At 38.1% G+C, this 22,802-nt stretch overlaps 1 protein-coding gene across 1 annotated transcript in view; it reads left to right on the top strand.

The window, feature by feature from the left end:
• The first annotated feature begins 2,513 nt into the window (after window positions 1-2,513).
• The window catches only part of LOC113892965 (schwannomin-interacting protein 1), an 883,273-nt gene continuing 862,984 nt past the window's right edge, over window positions 2,514-22,802 (top strand). Inside the window, exon 1 of the mRNA XM_027542502.1 lies at window positions 2,514-2,675. Coding sequence (XP_027398303.1) covers window positions 2,667-2,675 — 9 coding nt within the window. The 5' untranslated portion in view covers window positions 2,514-2,666. The remainder of the gene's footprint in view (window positions 2,676-22,802) is intronic.

Here is a 22,802-nt window from a genome sequence, read left to right as displayed (position 1 = left end):
GAGTGGCCTGGACTCCCCTCCACCATCAGAAATTAGCAGCAGAACCTGGAGGAGCTGTTCTGGAAGGCGCAAGTCCACCCTTCCAGGTCCTCACACTCATTAGAAGGGAATTGGCCATAGTGGGGGATGGCACTGGGTGACAGCCTGGCTTCTGGCTGTGTGACCACTCTACCTGAAGGTTCCAGTAAGTCACTTACTAGGGGGTCCTCTGGGACTGGAGCTGAGGCAGTTGCTGGAGCAGAGGAAGGAGGGAGTCAGTGGATAGCGTGCTTGTTTCCACATTCTGAGTTCCTCAATGGTCCCCTGTGAAGAAGTAGAGAAGGAGACGTGTGCAATGCTGGTTTCCTAGCTCCTTATGCTAAAGCTTCACCCTCACAAAATTCGATTTGCTGAGTAGGTACTTTAAAGCAGTGAGCTGGTAGAAAGGAGAATTCTGAGTTCTGACCAGGCTTGCTGTTGTGTAGGTGCCAGTGTAGCATAGAACTGACTCCCTCAGAGAGGGTGCACATATGTTTTGGCAGAGAAATCACAGACTCAAAGCCCGCCCTGCCCTCTCATTCTACAGATAAGGAGATAGAGGCTCAGAGAGGTGATATGAATGAACCAGAATATCTGCTCTTTCTTTTGCCTGTAGCTTTGGCTTCCAGATCCATTCAGAACCTGTAGATCCAGGCTCTAGGGCACACCAATGCAGTGTGGGATGAACAGACACAGAGGGTAGGTTGGCTTGAGTGGCTCTGCAGCTTGAGTCACAGCAGTGGATGGGATGCTCTCCTCTCAGTTACTAGAGGGCTGGTCACAGTCATGTTGAATCACCCTTACTCCTGTGTGGTGGAGGAAGGAACCAATCAGAATCACCTAGGGAGATTTTCCAAAACGCATGCGCAAACTCTGCTTGCCTCTCCTTGTCAAAAGTGCACCCAAAGGGAAAAAGAGGTGGTGGTGAGCCTAGGTGCTGATAAGTACTTTGGTTGTGCTCATCCCTTCCTGACACCCACTGTGGTACTGCCAGACAATGGTAAGCATCTTGAGGGGGGCCTTGTCTTAAGTGTCTGCAGCACCAGGTGGAGTGTCTCATTCACTACATATTTGTTGAATGGAAAGATGAAACAGATGGCATTGGAGAGATAAGGAAAACAAAACTCCTAGACAGAAAGGACTGGGCCCTGGGATGTGAGGAGGCTGGAAAGTTGCTTGGTCAATACGTGTTTATTGAGCCTGGCCATCTTCAGCTGTCTTGCCATCGACCCTCTTATCAGTGTACATAAACACTGTTCTGCCCTTGACCTCAAGAGTTAAAATAATAAATAGCTTAATTGGTCCTCATTAATTCTACTTTGAATTTATTACAGATAAACATGGCCTTGAAAAGAAACACTCCCACGTTCAGCCCATGTGTTTTATCCCAAGCCTCTCAAAGGTGCACGGGTAGTAAAACAAATAAAACCGGCCTCCCACCTCCACCCTCCCATCAACAGCACATTTGCTATTGAGTCCAGGCAAATGGCCATTTGCAAGGTTGGATGAGTAGTTAAGCCACACAGGCACAATGTAATATGACAACATTCTTCATGGTAATATCGTCCTGCTCCTCATTACATTTGAATATAGATTGCCAGCATGCAACGCTTCCAACCTTGCTCTCTATGCGTGAGCTGAGGAGTTCTTCAGACAAGGTGAAGCCCACATGTGCTTCCCAGGAATTATTAGCCTATTTGTAAGCCTAAACAAAATCACAGCTATTGTCTCTAAGAACTTAATTTGCCAAAGCTCTTTTCTTCCCATCCTTAATTATGTATATATTTATAGACTTGAGCCACCTGCCTGCTCAATGCTCATGTATAACCGTATCTCTTATGTGGCACTTAATGGCTCAGGGCGCTTCCTTTATACTCTCTTTGCTTCAAACTCTATATTTAAATATCTGTACTCAGCTCGGCTTTTGAGTATTAAAACATTTTTCTCCCCTTCCTTGAAAAGCTGCAAACAAACCTTTTAGCATTTTATCTGGACCAAACAGTAGTGGTGTTACACAAGAAACGAGAACTCTGTAAGTAAATCTATGTGTTCATATGACTAAAGTGCATTATAAAAAGAAGCAATAAATCCAGTTTTCTACATAAAAGGAATTAGATTTTCTAGTTTACCTCTGCACTGGGATTAATAAAATGTGCAACAAATAGCTGATGGAATGATCCATTTGAAGTTTGTAAAGGCATCTTGGGAAGCTGGCAGGAGTAGCCTTTTTATTTTTTCAGAGAAAGGGTGCCTGTTAATTTTTTGATTCAGTCTTGCTCCTGAATGACTGTTTTAAAATGAGCTACGAGACGGCTACCTGCCCATTTCTGCATGGCTGAGCAAATTCCCCCGTAAATCCAAGTTTCTCTTCATTTCCATCACTATACGTCTCCAAATTACAGAGAATTCATTCCTGAGCTGGAGAGGTGCCAGAAGTTTCTCATCTAGCTGTCTGTGGGCTGCCTTTTTCTTTCCCCTCTTTGAGGCTTTCTGATGCCTAGAGTGAGCTCAACTCAAAGGTTTCCAGCCTCACACTCGCCTCACATTCCCCCACAGTCACACCGAGCTCTGGGATTTGGAGGAATAACCGCGTGCCAGCATCCGATTCACAGGCTCCTTTTACCTGCAGGTGTTCCAGAAACTTCAAAATGCGTCTGGTAATGTATTTGCTCCTCTTAACATGCCACTTTGGCATGCATTATATGCAGCTGCTTATTTTTTTTTTTTTTAAATCTTTCTTCTGAATAACATGCATGCTAAATGTTAAAGGGGGCTTGGAGGACAGTGTAAGCTTAATTAATGCCTAGGTGTGTGTGTGTGTGTGTGTGTGTGTGTGTCCTTGTTAATGTAGGCATGTTGACATAAATATGTATTATTTATGGACACATTTGTCTGCAGACAGATTTCACTAAAGGGATCTCACTGAAAGCACTACTTTTTATGTACATCCAGGTTTTCTAATCAGATCTGTAAACATCTCACACAGCAGCAAGTAGAGGAAAAATACGTTTTTCATCCCTATGCAAATGGCATGTTTTAGGCACCTTTTTGAAAAACCCTCCTTTCTTTCTTAAAAAAAGGTAGTGTGTGTGTGTGTGTGTGTGTGTGGGCAGGGAGTGTTGGGTTTTTGAAAATTTGGAGAGTTGTCTTGCTGCTGCACGAAAATTTCTACCCCATGTTACCTGCCTTCTTAAAACTCAGTAATCACGGCGGGGAAGAGATGTGGTTCTGCTTCAGAGTAACCCCATGGGGATGCTGAGCTGCAGTGTTCAGCAGGCATTTTAGGTACTCTAAATACTGGTGCTGGAATAATAAGTAGATGGGGTAAATTTGCTATTGCCGAGTCCTGCTCTGTTTCCTGGCTTGTAGAAATCGCATTCACACTGTACATTTAGGATGTGCGTGTGTTTATTGAACTCTAGTAAAGCAGCATGAGAGTGTGGGCTCATAAATCACATCATTTCTTTGCCAGTACTGGGTGCTAGCTTCTAAAATTAAGAAATTATTAGCAATTAATAATACATTCAGCATCCCTTGTCTCATTGGGTGAGATTTACATCCTGGGGACTTGCTCTTCTAGTTATAGAGACTGATGATTTAAGGTTCAGACTTAATTGCTATTTCAAATCCTTTAGCTAGAAAGATGCTTGCAGTACTTTATTTAAAAGACTTGTTTTGAAAAATGTGTATGTATATTTCTCACTGTGGTGGTGAGCTAATTAGGACTGTAATGTGCTATGCATTTAAGATAAACAACTTCTCTTGAGTATTGCTCACTTGTAGAATAAGATTTGCTTTCTTGTCTTCATATTGTAATAATTCTTTTACTTTGCATTCTGTTCTTGCTTTTTGAGAAATCAATAATTACTAATTGTTGTGAAGATGAGAAAATAATGTAGCAACTCAGAATTCACAAACAAAAGTAGGTTGAATTAGCAGTTTTCTGAGAAATTAAATGAAGCAGATTTTCACAAGTGAGTTTCTAAGTGTGCAGTAGGTATTGATATTTGCAAATGGAAACAACTTAAATATAAACTTGTTAAATATAACAGGTTAGGATAGTGTTAATGCCATCTTGTTGTAGTTACTTACCATATATAAAATGAAGTAGTAAACAGGTTAATTATTTTATATTGGTTATTAATTACTTTTACTTCATGATATTGATTATAGAACAAATTAATTTTAACTTTGGTAAAATAGTTTACTGAATTGTAAAAGTGAAAAGGTATATTCTTGAAAATTAGTGTGAAAATCATTGTTACTTTTTAGTGTTTGAGATCTACTGTTTTATCACTTATAGATCTGTATACTTACAGAGGATTATATGTATTTCCAAAAATTTTGCATACATTTTAATACTTATTTTTATCAGCCATGTTCAATTCATAATTGCTCAAAACAGTACAGTAAAAATGCATTTCATTATGTACAAATGGTTCCTTGAAGGAACATATTATATTAGAAGCCATTAAAAACCGGTGTTGCCTATTAATGTTATACTCGTGTATTGTTCTGTGTGTAATTGATTTTAAGTACTATTCATTTCCAATATTTAAATACATCTAATATTGTGACCTGTTTGATGTAGAAATCTTGTCTCTGTGAGTAACTTGATGAAGGTCTCAAATTGAATGTACAGGATGACTGAAGATTTAGTACTTTTTTTGTATGTATTGCAATATGCATTAATGTAATATACAAATATTAAGCTATGTAAAAACATTCATTGCATTCAACCGCAATACAAAACCCTTTCATCTTACTTTTGAAGTTGGTTATTTTGTTTGAAGTCAGTTTCATAGGCATAAAAAGAGGTTTTATTTTTCTGAGTTTGTGTGGCACTGTGTGGTAACAGGAAAACATACAATGCCATTTTGAAGGGAATATTATGTGTACCAAATAGAGGAAAGAATGCCACATTCACCATCTGTCTCTAATTATGATTTCCTACTTGCTTTTAGATGGATCATAGATCAGGTCTTTATTTTATAAAACAGATTTATCTTACCTATAATACCTAAAGTGAAGTAAAACACTTCCCTCATACAATAATTTCTCTGTTGTATGACTGAGACTGTCTTATGAAACATTTCATTTTTTAAGGTTCACATATAGAAAGAAGCTATAAAAATATAATTTGTGGACTGACCATGCAACATGGCTGAAACATCCATCCTTTAAGTAAGCATTTATTGAGCATCCCTTTGCCAAATCATAACCTGGCCTTGAGTAAGTGGGTGGGTGGGGGTGGGAGGTCTTAAGAAAGAGGAGATGCTTTCCTGCTCTTTTGTTATTACTAATTGGAGAATATTTTGCCCTACCTAGTTTCAAAATGTTTCCATTCTTAGAGTCTGAAGTAGAGAGGAATGATCACAGTTGGGGTGGATAGGGCAGACAAGCCAAGGAAACTGGAGAAGGTGAATTCTCAACCAAGTTTTTAAGGCAGTTATTAGCAGCAATTGAAAGAAAGGACAGAAATAGGCATTTTGCATGGATGGAAAAGAAATCTGAGAGGAAGCAAATCATGTCAGGAGGAAACAAAGGTGATATTATATGGGGAAGAGGGACCACACTGGGAGTAACAGCAATAGAAATTGAAAAAAAAATTACAGAGGTGGGTATGAAATATTTTAAATTACTCTTTACTAGCCTTAGTATGTCCTATGGAAAATTCTTTGAGCCAGTGGATATTTCTTCTATTTTATTCTGTCAAGCTCTATAAAACAGCATTTCAAAATCTATGCAATAATGTTAATATTTCTTGAACATTTACTCTGGGCCAGGTACTATGCTAATACTTTAAATGGAGGATCTCATATAGTCTTCACTGACTAATTAAAATATTCATCCTATATATGAAGAAATTGAGGTACTGAGAAGTTCTATAACTTGTCTAAGATTATACAAGGTCAGAAATGGGTGAGCTGCGATCTGAACCTAGACTCTGGAGCCCAGTCTTCTAACCACTGCATTTCAAAGCCCCTTCACTTCATCTTAGCTCCAGATCCAGACTGGTGTGACCAGTTGCTGTCTAGATGTGTCATTTAGGTCCTTTGGTAACAAATGCTGAGACAGAATTACTGAGCAAGTATTTTACTGGAGGGTAAAGATAAAGAGGAAGGAAGCAGAGTTGTGCAGGGAAAGTCTTCAGACCACAGTGCAGACACAGCCTCATCCAATCCAGGAACGATCTCCAAAGGGAAGACTATCTATTAGAGGAACCCCACACTGGACAGAAATGGCCAGGCCGAGTACCCCTAACCTGCTCAGCCACTGACTGGAGATTCCCAGGAAGGAAGGGCATGGCCGTGTCTCAAAAGTTGAGGCCATTCCTGAATGTTCTGTTAGCTGGAGGCTGTCAGCTACCTGTGCTTCTTGTAGTTGAACAGCAAGTTCTTTTTTGAAGGGTGATCTGCGATGTGTACCTCCTTGGCTGCCAGGGTGATGTCTGTACAGAATATACCATTGAAATTCAGGGTGAGGCAAGCTAGATACACAGGACAAAGAATTTAAGGAAGTGTTCACTTTCAGGGTCATGCAAATGCAGGGCATGGCTTAAGAGTGAGTGCCTCCTTAATTCTATACCCTATGTGCTTTGCTTGTCTCACCCTGGTCTTCCAAACCTCAAATTCAACACACTTAGAATTTTGCTCAGATCCTCCCCTCCAAAACATTCCCTTCCTTCAGGGAGATTCATGGGTCCATCTATCGCTAGTGTCTTATCTACCATCCAGTTCAGTCTCTCCACTGCCAGAGCATCATCTGAGTTAGATGCAACTCTGATTTATAATTCCAATGCTTAATACTGTTAATTGATTCTCTATAGCCTAGAGAATAAATCCCAAGCTCCTTGCTGTGGCACAGAAAGATCCTGTAGAGTCTGATCTGATTTTGTGGACAGTGTGGACCCAGAGCTGGAGGAATTTCAGTACTCCAGCTAAGGAATAGCAGAAGTGTTGATTTGTATATATAGAAAGGTTGTATTTGATTTTAGGGTTGAAGGATGGGTAGGAATTTGTAGAGTTGAGAAACTATTTCATTATGGAAGAGGCAGAATGCGGTGATTTGGGGTGTTTAGGGGAATTCCAGCAACTTGGCTGGAATTTGGAAGATATATAAGCAGTTAATGGGAAATAGGCCTGGGAAAATCACTCAATCAAAGAACTGTAGCCACGGAGCTTAAGTTTTTCCCCTGGAGGTTTTGGAGCAGAAAAGTGACATGATGTAAATGATCTTGTATGAAAGTGATTATGGTCTTGGTGTCAACACTGCACCAGATGGAGAGCGGTCAGGAGTCAGGGAGATCACTTAGAAGGGTCTTTTGCTATTCCAGGCAAGAGGAAGTGGATTCTTGAACTCAGTGTGTAAAGAATGGAAAAGATGTTGGAAAATATGAAGTAAAGGTGAACAGGACTCCAGGATTAATTAAAGGAAGGGGTTCAGGGAAGAGAGTACTCAAAGACAACTTAAAAGTTTAAACTGGGTTCCAGGAGGCTAGTGTATGGCAGCCAGAAATGAACAGGGGAAAGCTTTTGTTAAGGGAAGACAACAAGGGTCTACTGGCTGTGTGCATGACGGACCTCCTCATTGATTCCCCCAAATAAATGACATACAAATCTTTTATTTTTGTCTCATCTCAGGCACTGCTTATTCCGCTTCTCAAGTTTTGACTAATATTTAATTCACTGCCTTAATTCCTTGAACAAAAGATTAAGGTAGAGAAGACAGAAGTTGTGTTTATAGACACCAACCATTCTGATAGAACTTAGGTTCCTTTTTCTAAATTCAACTGTGAAAATACCTATTTTGGACCCACACAGTTTCCAGCAGCCAGTTTGAGTGAATTATTTTTATTATGCCTTTTTTTTTTTTTTTAAAGAAGGTGTCTTGGTTTCATATACACCTGATCCTGGCCAGTAGGACCAGCCTATCTCACTGATGGTTTTTGTTCATGGGGAAGATAGAAGAGCTAACTTTGTCTCATGAGATGCAAACATCTCCTCATAGAGAAGACCTGAGCCACTGCCTCCCACAGGAACAGAGGTTATTGATTTTACATAAACAGAAAAAAGATTAAATTTCTTTGCAAATAAAATTCACATAATATAGGATTATGATGCATAATTGAAAACCCAATTTTCAGTGAAAGGGAAATAATGGCAAAGACATAATGCTAAATAAGCTTTAGGTACAGAAATGATAGTAGGTTTTTTATGGATTTGCAGTGTAATGTGAGGAGCTCAAAGCAAATATTTAATTGCCCTTAAAACTGAACAACATAGTAAAATTTGCATATTCTTTCAGGCTTGCTTATTTTACTGTGTAGTGCAGGAAAATACTTGTGGTAATATTACATTATCATCTGTAGTGTACAAAAAAGTAAACTTTTAAGAACTGATCAAATTAACCTCCAAAGGCTACTAAGTGGCATATACAGAAAGACTGGTGACTAACAAACAGTGATAATCAAAGATAAGCTCTGGTAACGTGTTGTTTTGTGATGATAACATAGATCTGATGTCCATTCAAAACTAGGGCTACCAGACATAGAAATAAGGATTTATGTACTCTGACTTCTAGAATGTAACTCTATACGAGTAGAAATCCTCTCAGTTCCAAACGTAGATGTAGATATATATTTTCCTGATTGCGTTAAACAAGAAGTAATAAGACGGCAGCATGAAAGGGAGGGATCTGTCTGTGTGGACTTGGGTGATTCTGTTCTGTACTCTCAACCTTCAGGGCAGCAGTCTGTACTGGGTAATATTTAATCTTCATGACAGGCTAAAGAGCTAAATACTATTAGTACTACTCATTTTCCAGATGAGGAAACTATGACTAGAGAGGTTCAGTAACTTGTCCAAAGTCACACAGCACACAAGTAGCGGGGAAGATTTGAACCCAGAGCCTGAACTCTCACACACTGCACTGGTTGTGATGAGTGTGATGAGAGCAGTGACTGGCTGGCTTTTCTACCTGGAAGCCTCTTCTCTAAGCTCCTCTCTTTCTTACAGCTCTTCTTATTTCTCTTGACTCCTTTCTGTATACATTAAAGAAGTACAGTTGTAAACTCAGGAACCAGTGCCAAACTTCATTTTCTGATGGACTGATAGTGAATTGCTCACTGAGATAAAAATATGTTGCTGCCATAGTCTTGTGATATATGTTGCTGTAGTGTGAGCGTCCATCTGCATATCCTCACCCAACTATGTCACTTTTCTTAAATGGGCTTTGTTGATACTTGGAATTGGGGGACCTTAATTCTGCCTTCAATTTTGGTCCACACTGGAAAATTTGAGCTCACTCTTAATGGGAGAGGGCCAATTGCCACTATGTGATCACATGCAAAGGATTAAAAGTACATGAACATTCTAACTATGCAAAAGTCAGACGAAGGAAAGGTTAGGTGTGATACAGCCCCAGATACACTCTATTTATTGACATCAATGACTCTGGGTTAGCCTCCTTATATTGACACATTTCATTCTGAAGACATGGTATAGTAAAATCAACACAAGCTTCAGAACCAGACATGCCTGAGTACAAATTGTCCCTCTGTCATGGGAGCAAGTCACATTAATATCTTTGAGGAATGGGGATAGTTTATATTGCTGTGAGGACAAAGTGGTGCAGGATCATTTCTGGCATAGAATAGATATTTAACATGTGTTTAGCTCATCAACAGGAGTAGACACATAAGCGGTTATAAGTACCTGACTTGGAGAAGGCAATGGCAACCCACTCCAGTACTCTTGCCTGGAAAATCCCATGGATGGAGGGGCCTGGTGGGCTGCAGTCCGTGAGGTCACTAGGAGTTGGACATGACTGAGCGGCTTCACTTTATTTTTTCACTTTCATGCATTGGAGAAGGAAATGGCAACCCACTCCAGTGTTCTTGCCTGGAGAATCCCAGGGACAGGGGAGCCTGGTGGGCTGCTGTCTATGGGGTCACACAGAGTCGGACACGACTGAAGCGACTTAGCAGCAGCAGCAGCAGGACTCAAACTTCCTAAGTGCAAATCTGAGCTCTGTCATTTAGCAGCTGAGTGACATGGGATAAGTACTTGATTTCTCTGTGCCTTTGTTTTCTGGTCTCTAAAATGGGAATAATAAAAGCACCTTCCTCTTAGAATTGGGAGGAGGGATGCATGACTTGATCTAAATAAACACTTAGAGCAGTGCCTCGCATGTAGGAAGCACTCCATGAGTGTTAAGCCCCCTCTTTATGAGCTTCAGTTCATTTCAACCTTGTTTCTTCTCAGAGCGAGGAGCCTGGCCATTCCTTACCAAGTAAACTTAAGTTTCTTGGTATCTAAGACCTACGAATATGTATTTTAAACCAGTGTCCACTGAATCACAGATATCATGCACCTAATCAGCCTACTGATTTCTTATACAGTCCACACTCACTGCTGGTGAAGGTCGCATACTGATTGTGAGGGAAATAATAGATTAGTACAGCCACCTTGAGATGCCAATCTGTAATATCATCAACATTTTAAATGCAGCTCTCTTGTGACCTCTCAGTGTTACTTCTAAGAATTTTCCTATAGATGGTCTCATATCATTGAGCAAAGGCATGTGGTAGAGTCATTGTTTTCAGCATTGTTTGTGATATTAAAAACCTATAAACAACTAAATATATATCCAGAGAAAAAGTTTAAATAATTGATGGTATTTCCATGTAATGGAATACCACAGAGGAGATTTAACTGTTAGAGCCATATAAGTGGATAGCAAAAGCTGTACAAACATACTTTTAGGAGGGGGAAAAACTCTTTTCAGAGGAAACCCTACCATAAGAATGATACTGTTTGTGTTAAAAATAGGCTAATGTATTTATATACATATTCATGTGCTTATTTAATCATAGAAGAAATTTCAAAATATATATGACTAACTGTCAGTAGTGTTTGCCAATGAGAAGTACAAATGTGTATTGAGTGAACATCTTTACCTTTCACTGTTTGTGTACTATTTGAATTAACATAGGTGTGTATTGCTTTTGCAATTTAAAAAATAGTCAAGACAAACTCCTTTCTTTCCCCTACCACTAGATATTAGTTTTTAAAAGAGTAGTCCTTCATGCAAGTATAATCCTAAGCTTTGGTATAATATTTTTGAATTATTGAGCCAAATATCATCCTAAATTAAAATAGAATATGTATCAACTCACTGCCAAAGCTCCAATTTGCTCCCAGGGAGCAGAATACAAAATTACTAAGGAGATTTCCTAACATCAAGTCACAGGAGAGCCTTAAGTCCTGTGGCAAAAATTCCTGTTATTTGAAAGTTCATGCACTTAGCGAGTAAACATTAAATCAAAGAGCATTAGATGGGAGAAGGGAATGTTGAGTCAATAATGTTTCCTCAGGACTTGTTAAATTGAATGCTAAACATGGGGAAATGTTACACTGGGATTTTTTTTTTTTTTTTTTTTTTTTGCATTAAGGTTTTTCTGTATTTCTAAAGCTTCTTGCTCAGTCTTTTGCAAAATGCTATATAAAAGTTCCGTTGCTTTTGGGTTTCGAGGGCAAAAGTAATTTGCATGCAGGGGTTAATCAAGATTCCTTGCTCTTTGTACTTTTAAAAGTGCTGGCACATACATTGTCTCCTCTGATACTCACAAATGAGATATTTAAGACAAGTACTATAAAGCTCATTTTCTACATGAGGATATGAGGTTTGGAGAGGTTAAATGAGAAGCTGAAGCCAGTCAGTGTGGACCTGAACACACAAGGACCCTTGGTTGTATCTTGGGTATTCTTGCCACCACTGCCAAGAGCAGAGCTGTGAAGCAGAATTACTCCTACGGTTGTGAAGTTGGTTTAGTGTTTTTGTGAAATCACTGCTCTTCTGACTCTGGAAGACCTAGGAATGCCCAGTTGAACTCCACCCCCCACATTGTGAATTATAAATGTGCTCATTTGAATGATTAAGGGACATTAATAAAATCCAGATGGATCCAGGTTCCCATTTTGACTCTACTCCTTACTATGTACTAGCTATTGTTCCCTCATCTATCAAAATAGGAATAATGGTAGTATTAATCTTCCAGGGCTGCTATTAAGAGTTTAAATAAAATAATGTATGATGAGTGCCTGACAGAGTGCATGAAGCATAGCAAAGGGTCAATACGTACAACTACAATAATAATTATTAATAATATTATAAATAAGTCAGAGTCCTGGTCAGTGCAGCAGGCATGGCTCTGATAGAGGCACAGCTTTTGTCCACCTGGAGGTGACTGCAGGAGCTACATCCCGGAGTGGGCACTGATCAGTTTCTTTCCTTTTGAAAGAGACCTTCTTGAAACTGCAAAGAACTAAGCAAGAGCAAAAAAGTTGCCTAAAACCACTGAGCCTCAGTGCTCAGGAAGGGGCTTGATCTAAAGAGACTACCCCTATATTGAAACAGGGTCCATCAGTTTATGATCCACAGTGAGATAAGGCAGGTAAAAAGACCCAGTCATCCAGGGCTTTAACAAAAGGATAGTCACTTCTCCTAAAAGAGCATTCTTGCCCTGGGATTTTGTCTTCAGTCTTTTAAATTTCAACTTCTTAAATCAGATTTTAGGGGAAATCCAGAAAGCCAGAACTCAGAATCCACACAATGAATGATAAAGGAATCTATTTGCTGTTTAGCTTAAAAGTACTTTACTAAATCTTCTTTTGAATTTTTAAAAACTTATTTTTCTTTATTATGCAATTAATTTATACTTACTGCAAAAAATATGCAGAATCAAAGCATAAGGGAAAAAAGTCCTTAGAAGCATTATTCACATTTATTTTGGTATGTAGTTATTGAAACTTTTATAAGTAAGTATATTTATTTTTATAAAAACTGTAGAGCACTAAAGAAATAATTTATGGCCTTTCAAATCCTAACAGAATATTCACATATTTCCATGTCTGTACGTGTTTTTTCTATAGCTTCATTTTCAATGGTTGCTTAGTATTCTTTTGGGTATTTCATTATTTAGCTAATATTTAGATATTTCATTATTTACCTAATCTTCTAATGTTGAATACTTAGGGGTTTTCCTTCCTACAAGAAAAATTTTCTTGAAAAATCATTATATAAATCTTTAATTATTATTAAAAAAATAAATTCCTTTAAGTGGAGTTTCTAGGTTTAAGTGTAAATGCATATTTAAGGATTTGGTATCAAATTATCTGCCAGATAAATTTTATCATATTAGTACAAGAGAACATCTAAATCAATGACTATTTAAGTAAACATAACTTCTATTCATTTATTGTAAAATAATACAGTAATGATTAAGGAACATCTAATAAAATCCAGATGGATCCAGGTTCCCATTTTGACTCTACCCCTTACTAGCTACTTCATAGCTATTATTCCCTTTACACTAGCCTGTATTGTTGTTCCAATAATAGAGTACTTTCTATTAATACCAATATCTCATTTTGGTTTTATACTCTAAACTTAATATATCCAAAAACTAGTGTGCTAATTGTACTTGAGAGGTTGGTTATGATATCAGTATAATATCATTAGCTTTTGAAAGAAATGTTGTAACAGAAAATGTTGAAATAATTTGGAGGAAAACTTACTACAAGCAAACTTACACTGGAGCTAATTAATTCCACCCACATATTCTTTTTAAGGTGTGAGAATAAGACAATCAAGGGTGTATAAACCCTTCCACTGTGGTTATCATCCCTCAGTGTTCTCTAGGGCTGAAAGTAACCCTGCCTGATCTTTTCTGTACTATGCTAGGATTCACAGTAGAAATGTGAAGATTGGAAACTTTTCAGTAGGAATTTCTCTTGATGACACCAGCCTTGCTGGCAGAGTAATTCCTGCTGGAAAGAAAGCATCTGCATTAATGGTCTAATAAACTGAGTTAGTGTTTCAGCTTGGCAAAGGATTAATTAAGGGAAGAGAAACTAACATTTATTTGGGTTCTTTATTTGACAGCCCCTTTATTATTACATTATTGCAATTAATATTCCCTATAAACCTATGAGGTAGGCATTACCAGGGGCATTTTACAATGAAGGAACTGAAACTCAGTCAACAAAATGTCTTGCCTAAGGCCACAGAGCTGGTGAATTGGCAAAGGTGGAATTTGAGCCTAGATTCCCTGCTTCTGGAGCCTGTGTTTATACCGTTCCTTCTCACCAGCTACACAGCATGCCTGACTGTTCCTCTTCTAGAATATTCATTGTAAACATGAATACACTTTTGAACAACTAAACTGCAGTTTCCCTCTTAAACATCAGTGTGTTAGGCAGACTTAGAGACTCAGTCCACTTATAAATGCTGTGTCAGTTAAGGTAATTTTGTAGGCCAGAAACAGGAAGTTCAGTATCTTGTCTAACAAGATATCCTGGGACAGAGGGGCTCTGGGTTTTTTCAGGGGCTCAGTAATTATGTTCAGTGGGAGAAGAGAACACTGTTGCTTTCTAGAAATTTTTATTTTTATATAACCACCATCTACAAATGAACATATTTTTTCAGTGTGGTCCCCAAAATCCTCATTTCCATCACTTTGCTCTAATAGGATTTTGTATTTTTATTCTTTACCCAAATATTTAACTATTCTAACTCTTCTGCACCTTCTTGAGACAGCTTCTAAGAATGAGAAAGTAAAATTTTGCTGGAAATTTTAAACAATGCCTGTGTACTAGACTTAGCACAATTTTTTTGCTTAAAAAAATCAGCGTTGTCTTATTGAGAAGCATTAAGTAAAAGAAACCTGTATTTTCTATCATGAATGAATACTCTGATTATCTCACTGCAGAAAGGGCAAGTGTTTTTTTTTTTTTTTTTTTAATATTCAGGCTTGAATTAGCACAATTGAAACAGAAATTGAAGTAATGGGATATCCATCAATTGCCAAAATAATTAGTTCAATAAAATAGTTTGTTGATTCAAGGGGGAAAGCTAGTTTAATAATGTTTAAATTGATTTGACTTAGTTCAATGAATTATCAAGAACCTACAATATACTAAAATAGAATAAGTAATATATACCATCAAAAGTCTTACAACCTGGTAGAAGAGTACATTCAGTTCAATTCAGTTCAGTTGCTCAGTCGTGTCCAACTCTGTGACCCCATGGACTGCAGTATGCCAGGCCTCCCTGTCCATCACCAACTCCTGGAGTTTACTCAAACTCATGTCCATCGAGTCAGTGATACCATCCAACCATCTCATCCTCTGTCGTCCCCTTCTCCTCCTGCCTTCAATCTTTCCCAGCATCAGGGTCTTTTCAAATGAGTCAGTTCTTTGCATCAGGTGGCCAAAGTACTAGAGTTTCAGCTTCAGCATCAGTCCTTCCAATGAATATTCAGGATTGATTTCCTTTAGGATGGACTGGTTGGATCTCCTTGCAGTCCAAGGGACTCTCAAGAGAGGAGTACATTACCAATACAGAAAAATCATCTATGGTAAACCACTACATGAGATACAGCAAAGGTATATAATAATTTTAACAACAGTAATAATGTATTGAGCACTTACTGTGTTCTAGCATATGCTTTTGTTATACTTTACATGTATTAACTCATTTAATTCTCAAAACAAACTTACAAGAGAAATTTTTTTACTATCCCCATTTACAGATGAAAAAACAGAGCTAATAGGGAAGGATAAAGAGAGTCTCATGGAGATGCAGTTAATTTTGCCCAATGAGGTGTGGGGTTCATTTTTGGGGGGAAAGATATTGAGAAAAGGTGACCTTTCAACTAAGATTGAGGGACGAGGCCTAGATAAAAAGGCCCTGTTGCTGTTGTTTTGTGGCTCAGTTGTGTCTGACTCTTTGCAGCCCCATGGACTGTAGTCTGCTAGGCTCCTCTGTCCATGGGATTTCCCAGGCAAAAATACTGGTGTGAATTGCCATTTCCTTCTCCAGGGAGTCTTCTCAGACTGGGGATTGAACCCGTGTCTCTTGCATTGGCAGGAAGATTTTTTACCTCTGAGCCACCAGGGAAGCCCACCTTAGAATACTACTCACTGGTAAAAAGAGACGAACTATTGACATACACAATTTGATTCATCTCTAGAGAATTATGCTGAGTGAGAAAAACTAATATCAAACATGTACACACTATATGATTCCACTTATATAGTGTTATTTTTTAAAAAACCCTTTTTACTTTGTATTGGAGTATTGCCAGTTAACAACGTTATGATAGTTTCAGGTGAACAGTGAAGGGTTTCAGCCATACATATACATGTATCCGTTCTCCCCCTGACTCCTCTCCCATTCAGGCTGCTATGTACTCTACCACATGGAGCAGAGTTCCACGTGCTTATATAGCATTCTTAAAATGACAAAATCATAGAGATGGAGACCAGAAGTTAGAGATACAAAAGAATCAAAGAAGTTAGTGGTTATCCGAAGTTAGAGAATAGGGAAGAAGGTGGGTGTAGTTATACAATGGTAGCGTGTGGGATCCCTATATGGAACTGAATGGTATTTTATCTGTGGTGGCAATTACTCAAACATGTACATGGGTTAAAATTACAAAGAACTAAATATACACACATACACACAGTGCATATAAAATATAATTACGGAAGATAGATTGTATCAGTGTCAATTTCCCTACTGTGATATTTAGTTATGCAAGATGTTATCTTTGGGAGAAACTAAATAAAGAGTATATAAGATCTCCCTGTATTATTTCTTACAACTGCATGTGAATCTACAATTATGTAATAATAAAAAAGTTAAAAGAATAAGCAAAATGGAAAGACACTGTATGAAGTTGTTGGAAGGGTGGTTTGGTTCTTATAAGCATGTGTTCTCAGAGTTGGTGGGTAGGGCTGGTACCAGGTCTACATCCATGATCAGTGTTTGAGGACCGCGGGAAGATCAGGAGACTTGGTTGAAAGGTGGAAGGTATGCTGTAGGTATGTCATCATGGAAGATCTGGGAGGAAGGGAATGGAGTAAAGTGGAGGTCAACTGTGAGAAATCAAAGTGCAAGCGGGTGAAATGAGATGATTCTGCAGCTGAGTCTAGAGCTGAGGAGAGCCTGCAGCAACCTTCCTTTTCATAAGGCCTGGAACTGGCAGGGCCCCTCCTTCTGAGAGACAGAGTGAGACCTGACACAGACCATTTGTCTGACTTAGTCCCAGGCTTCCACCCATTCTTTTCACTAAATTGTCCAATTGGAAGGCATTGATCAAAGTGATCAAATATCTGGGTTCATGTGGGCGTAACATAAACACATGACCAGCTTTTAGGAAAAAGGAAAAAATGTATTTTTTCTTACATGAATGTTCTGATTTCCTGGTTGATTTGTATAATTCCTACAAATGTAGCTAAAAAGTTAAATTCCTAAAGGATAGTCAGAAACATCAAATAAGGACCTTTTAAAATTATATTAATAACACTGACACCTAGCAACCTAAATTTGAATTTTTTCTAGTGTGTTTTTGAATGCTTCAGCAGTGTCATCTTTATAGATCATCAATCCATCAGTTTTGCTATTGTAACATTCATGAAAAAGAATACTCCTGGAATAAATGGGTGATTACAGGTGTAAGGTAGGGAAAATACATGGTGAATCTGTAGTATCAGATATCTTAGTCAGTTCTCTTCCTGATCTCAATCTACATTACAAAGTTACAGTAGTCACAACAGTGTGGTAACAACATAAAAACAGACACATAGATCAGTGAAACAGAATAGAGAGCCCAGAAATAAACTCATGCATATATGGTCAGTTAATTTTCAATAAGTATGCTAAGACTACACAATGGGGGAAAGAATAAACTCTTCAATAAATGGTGTTGGGAAAACTGAATATTCACATGCCATGGAATGAAATTGGACTCCTGTCTTACACTATACACAAAATCTGCTCAAAATGGATTAAAGACTTGAATGTAAGACCTGATACCATGAAATTCCTAGACGAGAACCTAAGATAAGTTTTTTGATATCACTAGACCATTCAGGTTTGACCTAAATCAAAACCCTTATAATTATACAAAGTGAAGTCACTCAGTCGTGTCTGACTCTTTGCAACCCCATGGACTGTAGCCTACCAGGCACCTCCATCCATGGGATTTTCCAGGCAAGAATACTGGAGTGGGGTGCCACTGCCTTCTCAGTAATCTTTAGGGTTATGCAAATCAGAACTGCCGTAAGGTATTACCTCACACCTGTTTGCTTATTATCAAAAAGACAAGATGTAATAAGTGTTGGTGAGGATGTAGAGAACAAGGAGCACTTGTGCAGCATTGGTGGGAGTATACATTGGTGCAGCCACTATGAAGAACAGTATAGAAGTTCTTAAAACAATCAAAAATAGAACTACCATATGATCTTGTAATCCCACTTCTGGGTATTTATCCAGAGGAAATGAAATCAGGATCTTGAAGAGATGTCTGTACTCCCATGTTCATTGGAACACTGTTCACAATAGCTAAGATATGGAAACAACCTAAGTGTCTGTTGATAGATGAGTAAAGAAGATTATATATATATATATATAAAATAATAAATATGAATCCTGGAGGAAGGCATGGCAACTCACTTCAGTATTCTTGCCTGGAGAATCCCATGGACAGAGGAGCCTGGCGGGCTACAGTCCATAGAGGCCAAAGAGTTGGACATGACTGAAGCGACTTAGATACAAGCATATATATATATATATATATATATATATATATATATGAATATTATTCCGCCATGAGAAAGAAGGAAATTCTTCCATTTGTGACAACATGGATGGATCTTGAGGGCATTATGCTAAGTGAAGTCAGTCAGACAGTGAAAGACGAACACTGTATGGTATGTGTAGGATCTAAAAAAAAAGTTCAACTCAAAGAAACAAATACAAATGGCAGAATGGTGATTGCCAGGGGCTGAGGAGTGGGAGTATTGGGGAGAAATTGGTCAAGGAATACAAACTGTTATAAGACGCATAAGTTTTGAGGATCTTATGTACAGAATGGTGACTATAGTTAATAATAATGTGTTTTATAAGAGAGTGGGTCTTAAACATTTTCATGTGAGTGTGTTAAGTGAAGAACGTGTTAATTAATTTGATTATGAGAATCTTTTCACAATTATTGTGCCAAATTATCACATTATACACTTTAAAGTTTTACAGTTTTCTTTTTCAATTATACTTCAGTAAATCTGGGAAAAAAATAAAGGCAGTGGTCAAAACCTAAGGGAGTCATTAAACACACACACACACACACACACACACACACACACACACAAGATAGCTTGAAGGGGCACCCTTTGGCAAAGTTTGGGACAATTTAAGCATCATAAAAAGACCACAAATGGATTATAACTCATTTAGTAAAATTTTAAACAGTCTATGGGTTCATAGTGATACTAAAAATAAAGGCAGGAGGAGTGAGGAAAACTGTTCTTAGAAGAATGTAAGCCTATGAATGCAGAATTATTTTTTCTAAGAATACAGACGAAATAATGGCGTTAAGCAATCCCTATTTTGAAATTCATAATAAATTAGGCAAAGGTCACCAATGGGTGCTAAAATCATTTTGGAGATAAAGGACATTCTTATAATCTTAAGATATCACCCCAAAAAGGAAAATACACCTGTATAATGAAGTGATCCAGAGGACATCACCTTACCAGCTGTCATTATCCCTGTCATTATGTGCTTCCTCATGTGTAAGAGAATACAGTATCACCTACCAGTACCTTTGATAAAAATGTTAATTAGGAATATAATCAGAAAGAAACAGTCTGAAAAATGAAGAAATCCATTTATAAGACAAGTGGCTGATGTTTGTATAAAAGTCAGTGTCTTGAAAAACAGACAAACAAAAGGCATTCGGGCTATTATAGTTGTAAAAAGTCTAAAGAGAAACACAGCCTCCTAATATAGTTTATGAATATTGGTTGGATGCTAGATTCTCTTCCCCACTACCCATCTTGAGCAAAGACTGTAAAAGACATTTTAGAGACAACTGGAGAAATTTAAATAAGGACTGTATTCAAGATAATATTCTTGAATTAATATGATATTTTTTTAAAGCCACGATACTGCACTGTGGTCCTCGTTATCCGAGGGTTCCACATCTGTGGATGCAGGACCGACTTCAATACACCATTTTATTTAAGGAACTTGAGCATCAGCAGATTTTGGAATCCGCTGTGGTCCTGGAACCAATTCCATGCTGATACGGAGCGACAAACTGTATTGTGGTCATGTAAGAGATACCCTTGTTTCTAGAATATACATGTGAAAGTATTCAGAGATGAAGCATCATAATATCTACAATGAACTTTCAGATAACTAAATTTTCTGGGAACTTATGATCTGATACAACTGGCTTTGATCTTTAACTCAGTGTTTATTAATTTGGAATTTCCCATTTCTCAAAGTTATGACAGTTCATTTAACATCCCTCTGTGGCAGTTTGAACTTTGCCTCCATTTCATCAGCTTTTTGGTTTCTTTTCATCTTTGTACTTTCTCAGCAATGATGAAGCAAATGCCTGGATTTGTATTAATCTCGTGTGTCCTTCAGGATCCTCCACCTGCATCTCAGTCAGTGGGTGTAGATTAGCATATAAGCCTGCATGATCCTTACCATTTTTTAGATTCTTGTGACAATTTTGCAGAAGGAATTTGTCTTTTCCTGGATTCCATCTAACCTTTGTCTGAAACTGAATCTAGACCACTAGTTTCTGAGAGAATAATCATTTAGAAAAAAGTCCGGGACCTCTGTATCACCACTGAAAACCCCTTTTGTGAACTAGTTCTTTAGATTATCATTATTCATGCAGACATATCGTTATTCATATAGATGAGGTATATAAAGACTTCACATACTTTTATCAAGATTTGACTCCCCCGCTTTCCATGAACTCCATCTCCTTTGTATGGCAGCTGGAGTCAACTGTGTTGTGTGTTGTCCTCCAAATGGAACTTCACCAAAACCTGGTGAGGCTGGCAAGACAGGGGCCACCCTCTTTTCATGATGGGGAGATGGAGGCTGGGGAGGAGAATGTGTCACACAAGTAGTTCATGCTTGAGTGATGAGAACAGGCTGGGCCTCCTGGTTCTTTGGGGTTTTTCCCTCCTTTACATGTGTCCTCTTGGCAATGCCCCAAGCCTGTGCTCCTTGCCATGTCTGCAGTGGCATTTTCTTCTGTCTACCTCAGGGGTCTCCAACCTCTGGGCCGTGGACCAGCACCTCTTGTCAATGTTAAATTAGAAATAAAGTGCCCAATAAATGTAGTGTGCTTGAATCATTGCAAAACCGTCCCCCATCCAGTCCATGGGAAGATTGTCCACGAAACTGGTCCTTGATGCTAAAAAGGGTGGGGAGCGCTGCTCTACTTCACTGTCTTCTTTCTTTGCACAACTACAAAATAGTGAGAGCAAATGTGTCACCCCTGGATGGGCTCACTGACGAGGCGGGAGTGGCAGCGTAGCCTCTTGTGAACCCTTAAAGTAGGAGGATGAGATTGAAGCTGCTAAAAGATATCTGCTCTCTGTCAAGTGTTAAGTTCATGAAACTGTATTTTAGGAGATAGGATTTGACCTTGGATGGGTCAAATCCTGAAAGATGTTTTAAAGTTATCTTCCTTGTTATCAACTGTTGGTTGATATACATTTGTTTTCATCAGAACTGTGATGATATTTGTTTAGTATGCATCTGTACAGTGAAATCGGTTGTTACAATATTGAAATACTACTATAATACAAATAGTACTTCCACATTATTTGATTATAACTGCTGTTGCATGAAAACACTCACCTCCACTCTCCCAGCATCCTCTTTGGAACCAAGTCCACCATCCGTATCTTGGAAATCCAGCCACCAAAGGATTGACGCTTGGCACAACAAGGAAACTGGTTGTTATATATTTTGAGTATCCTCTTTTCCCTGTTATTATTATAGTTCCTAATTTCATGCCAATCAATTATAAAGTTATTCCTATAAAATATTCTTATAATTTAGAACTTGGAAAACTATTAAAAACTATTTCAAAACCATGACATCAAGTGAAAACTTACAGTCTTAGTAGTTTTCTAGTTAAAATTGTAAATGTCTATAGATAATGTTCATATTCCTGAATGCTTGACAGAGAACTGGCCTCTATATGGAATGTGGAAACCATCAGTCAAAAGGAAAATTAAGGTAATATCAAGCACAACATAGCTATGCATACCAGAGGCACTCCATGCATGTTGGTAGATTGTCCTATAGGGGATGAGGCTGTTCCATGTGAAGGAGAGAGTTGTTCAGTGAGAATCAGCTATCATGCCAATGTGCTTTGTTACAATGGCAACCTTCCCAAGGTATTGACGTCTCTTGACTCCATCTTTGTCAGGAGAGGTTCTGCTAGTGACCTCCTAAGAATTATCCTTTGGTGTCTCCCATGATGACTTCTCCTCATCCATGGCCTTTAAACCCAGTGTCCTCCAGACATTAGATTTTCCTTTTCTTCTGGTTTCATCAGGTTTAGCCTGAAGTCTTTCCAGGATCAATACTTTTATAATGCCAATATCCATTGTATCTAGCTTGTGTACATTTAAATTTTTTTTTTTTTTTTTTTTAGTGTAGGAAAGGCTAAACTCATTAAATTATTTTGTAGTTAAAGATATTTCTATCCCATGAGAGTATATTTCTGTATACAATTTCATTTATGTACTATTTACACATAACAGCTGTACATTTTTAGCTTCTAGTGTGTTAGGTTGCCTTTCAGATTCAGAAAAAAAGTAATCACAGCTGGCTTGAATCTTCAGAATGGCTGTCTTTGACTACATTTTCTCCTGCTCTTTTGCTATGATGAATGT

The sequence above is a fragment of the Bos indicus x Bos taurus genome, chromosome 1 (genome assembly GCF_003369695.1).
Source record: "Bos indicus x Bos taurus breed Angus x Brahman F1 hybrid chromosome 1, Bos_hybrid_MaternalHap_v2.0, whole genome shotgun sequence".
Lineage (NCBI taxonomy): Eukaryota > Metazoa > Chordata > Mammalia > Artiodactyla > Bovidae > Bos > Bos indicus x Bos taurus.
The sequence above is the reverse complement of the archived record's forward strand: the minus strand, read 5'-3'. Positions and strand labels throughout refer to the sequence as shown.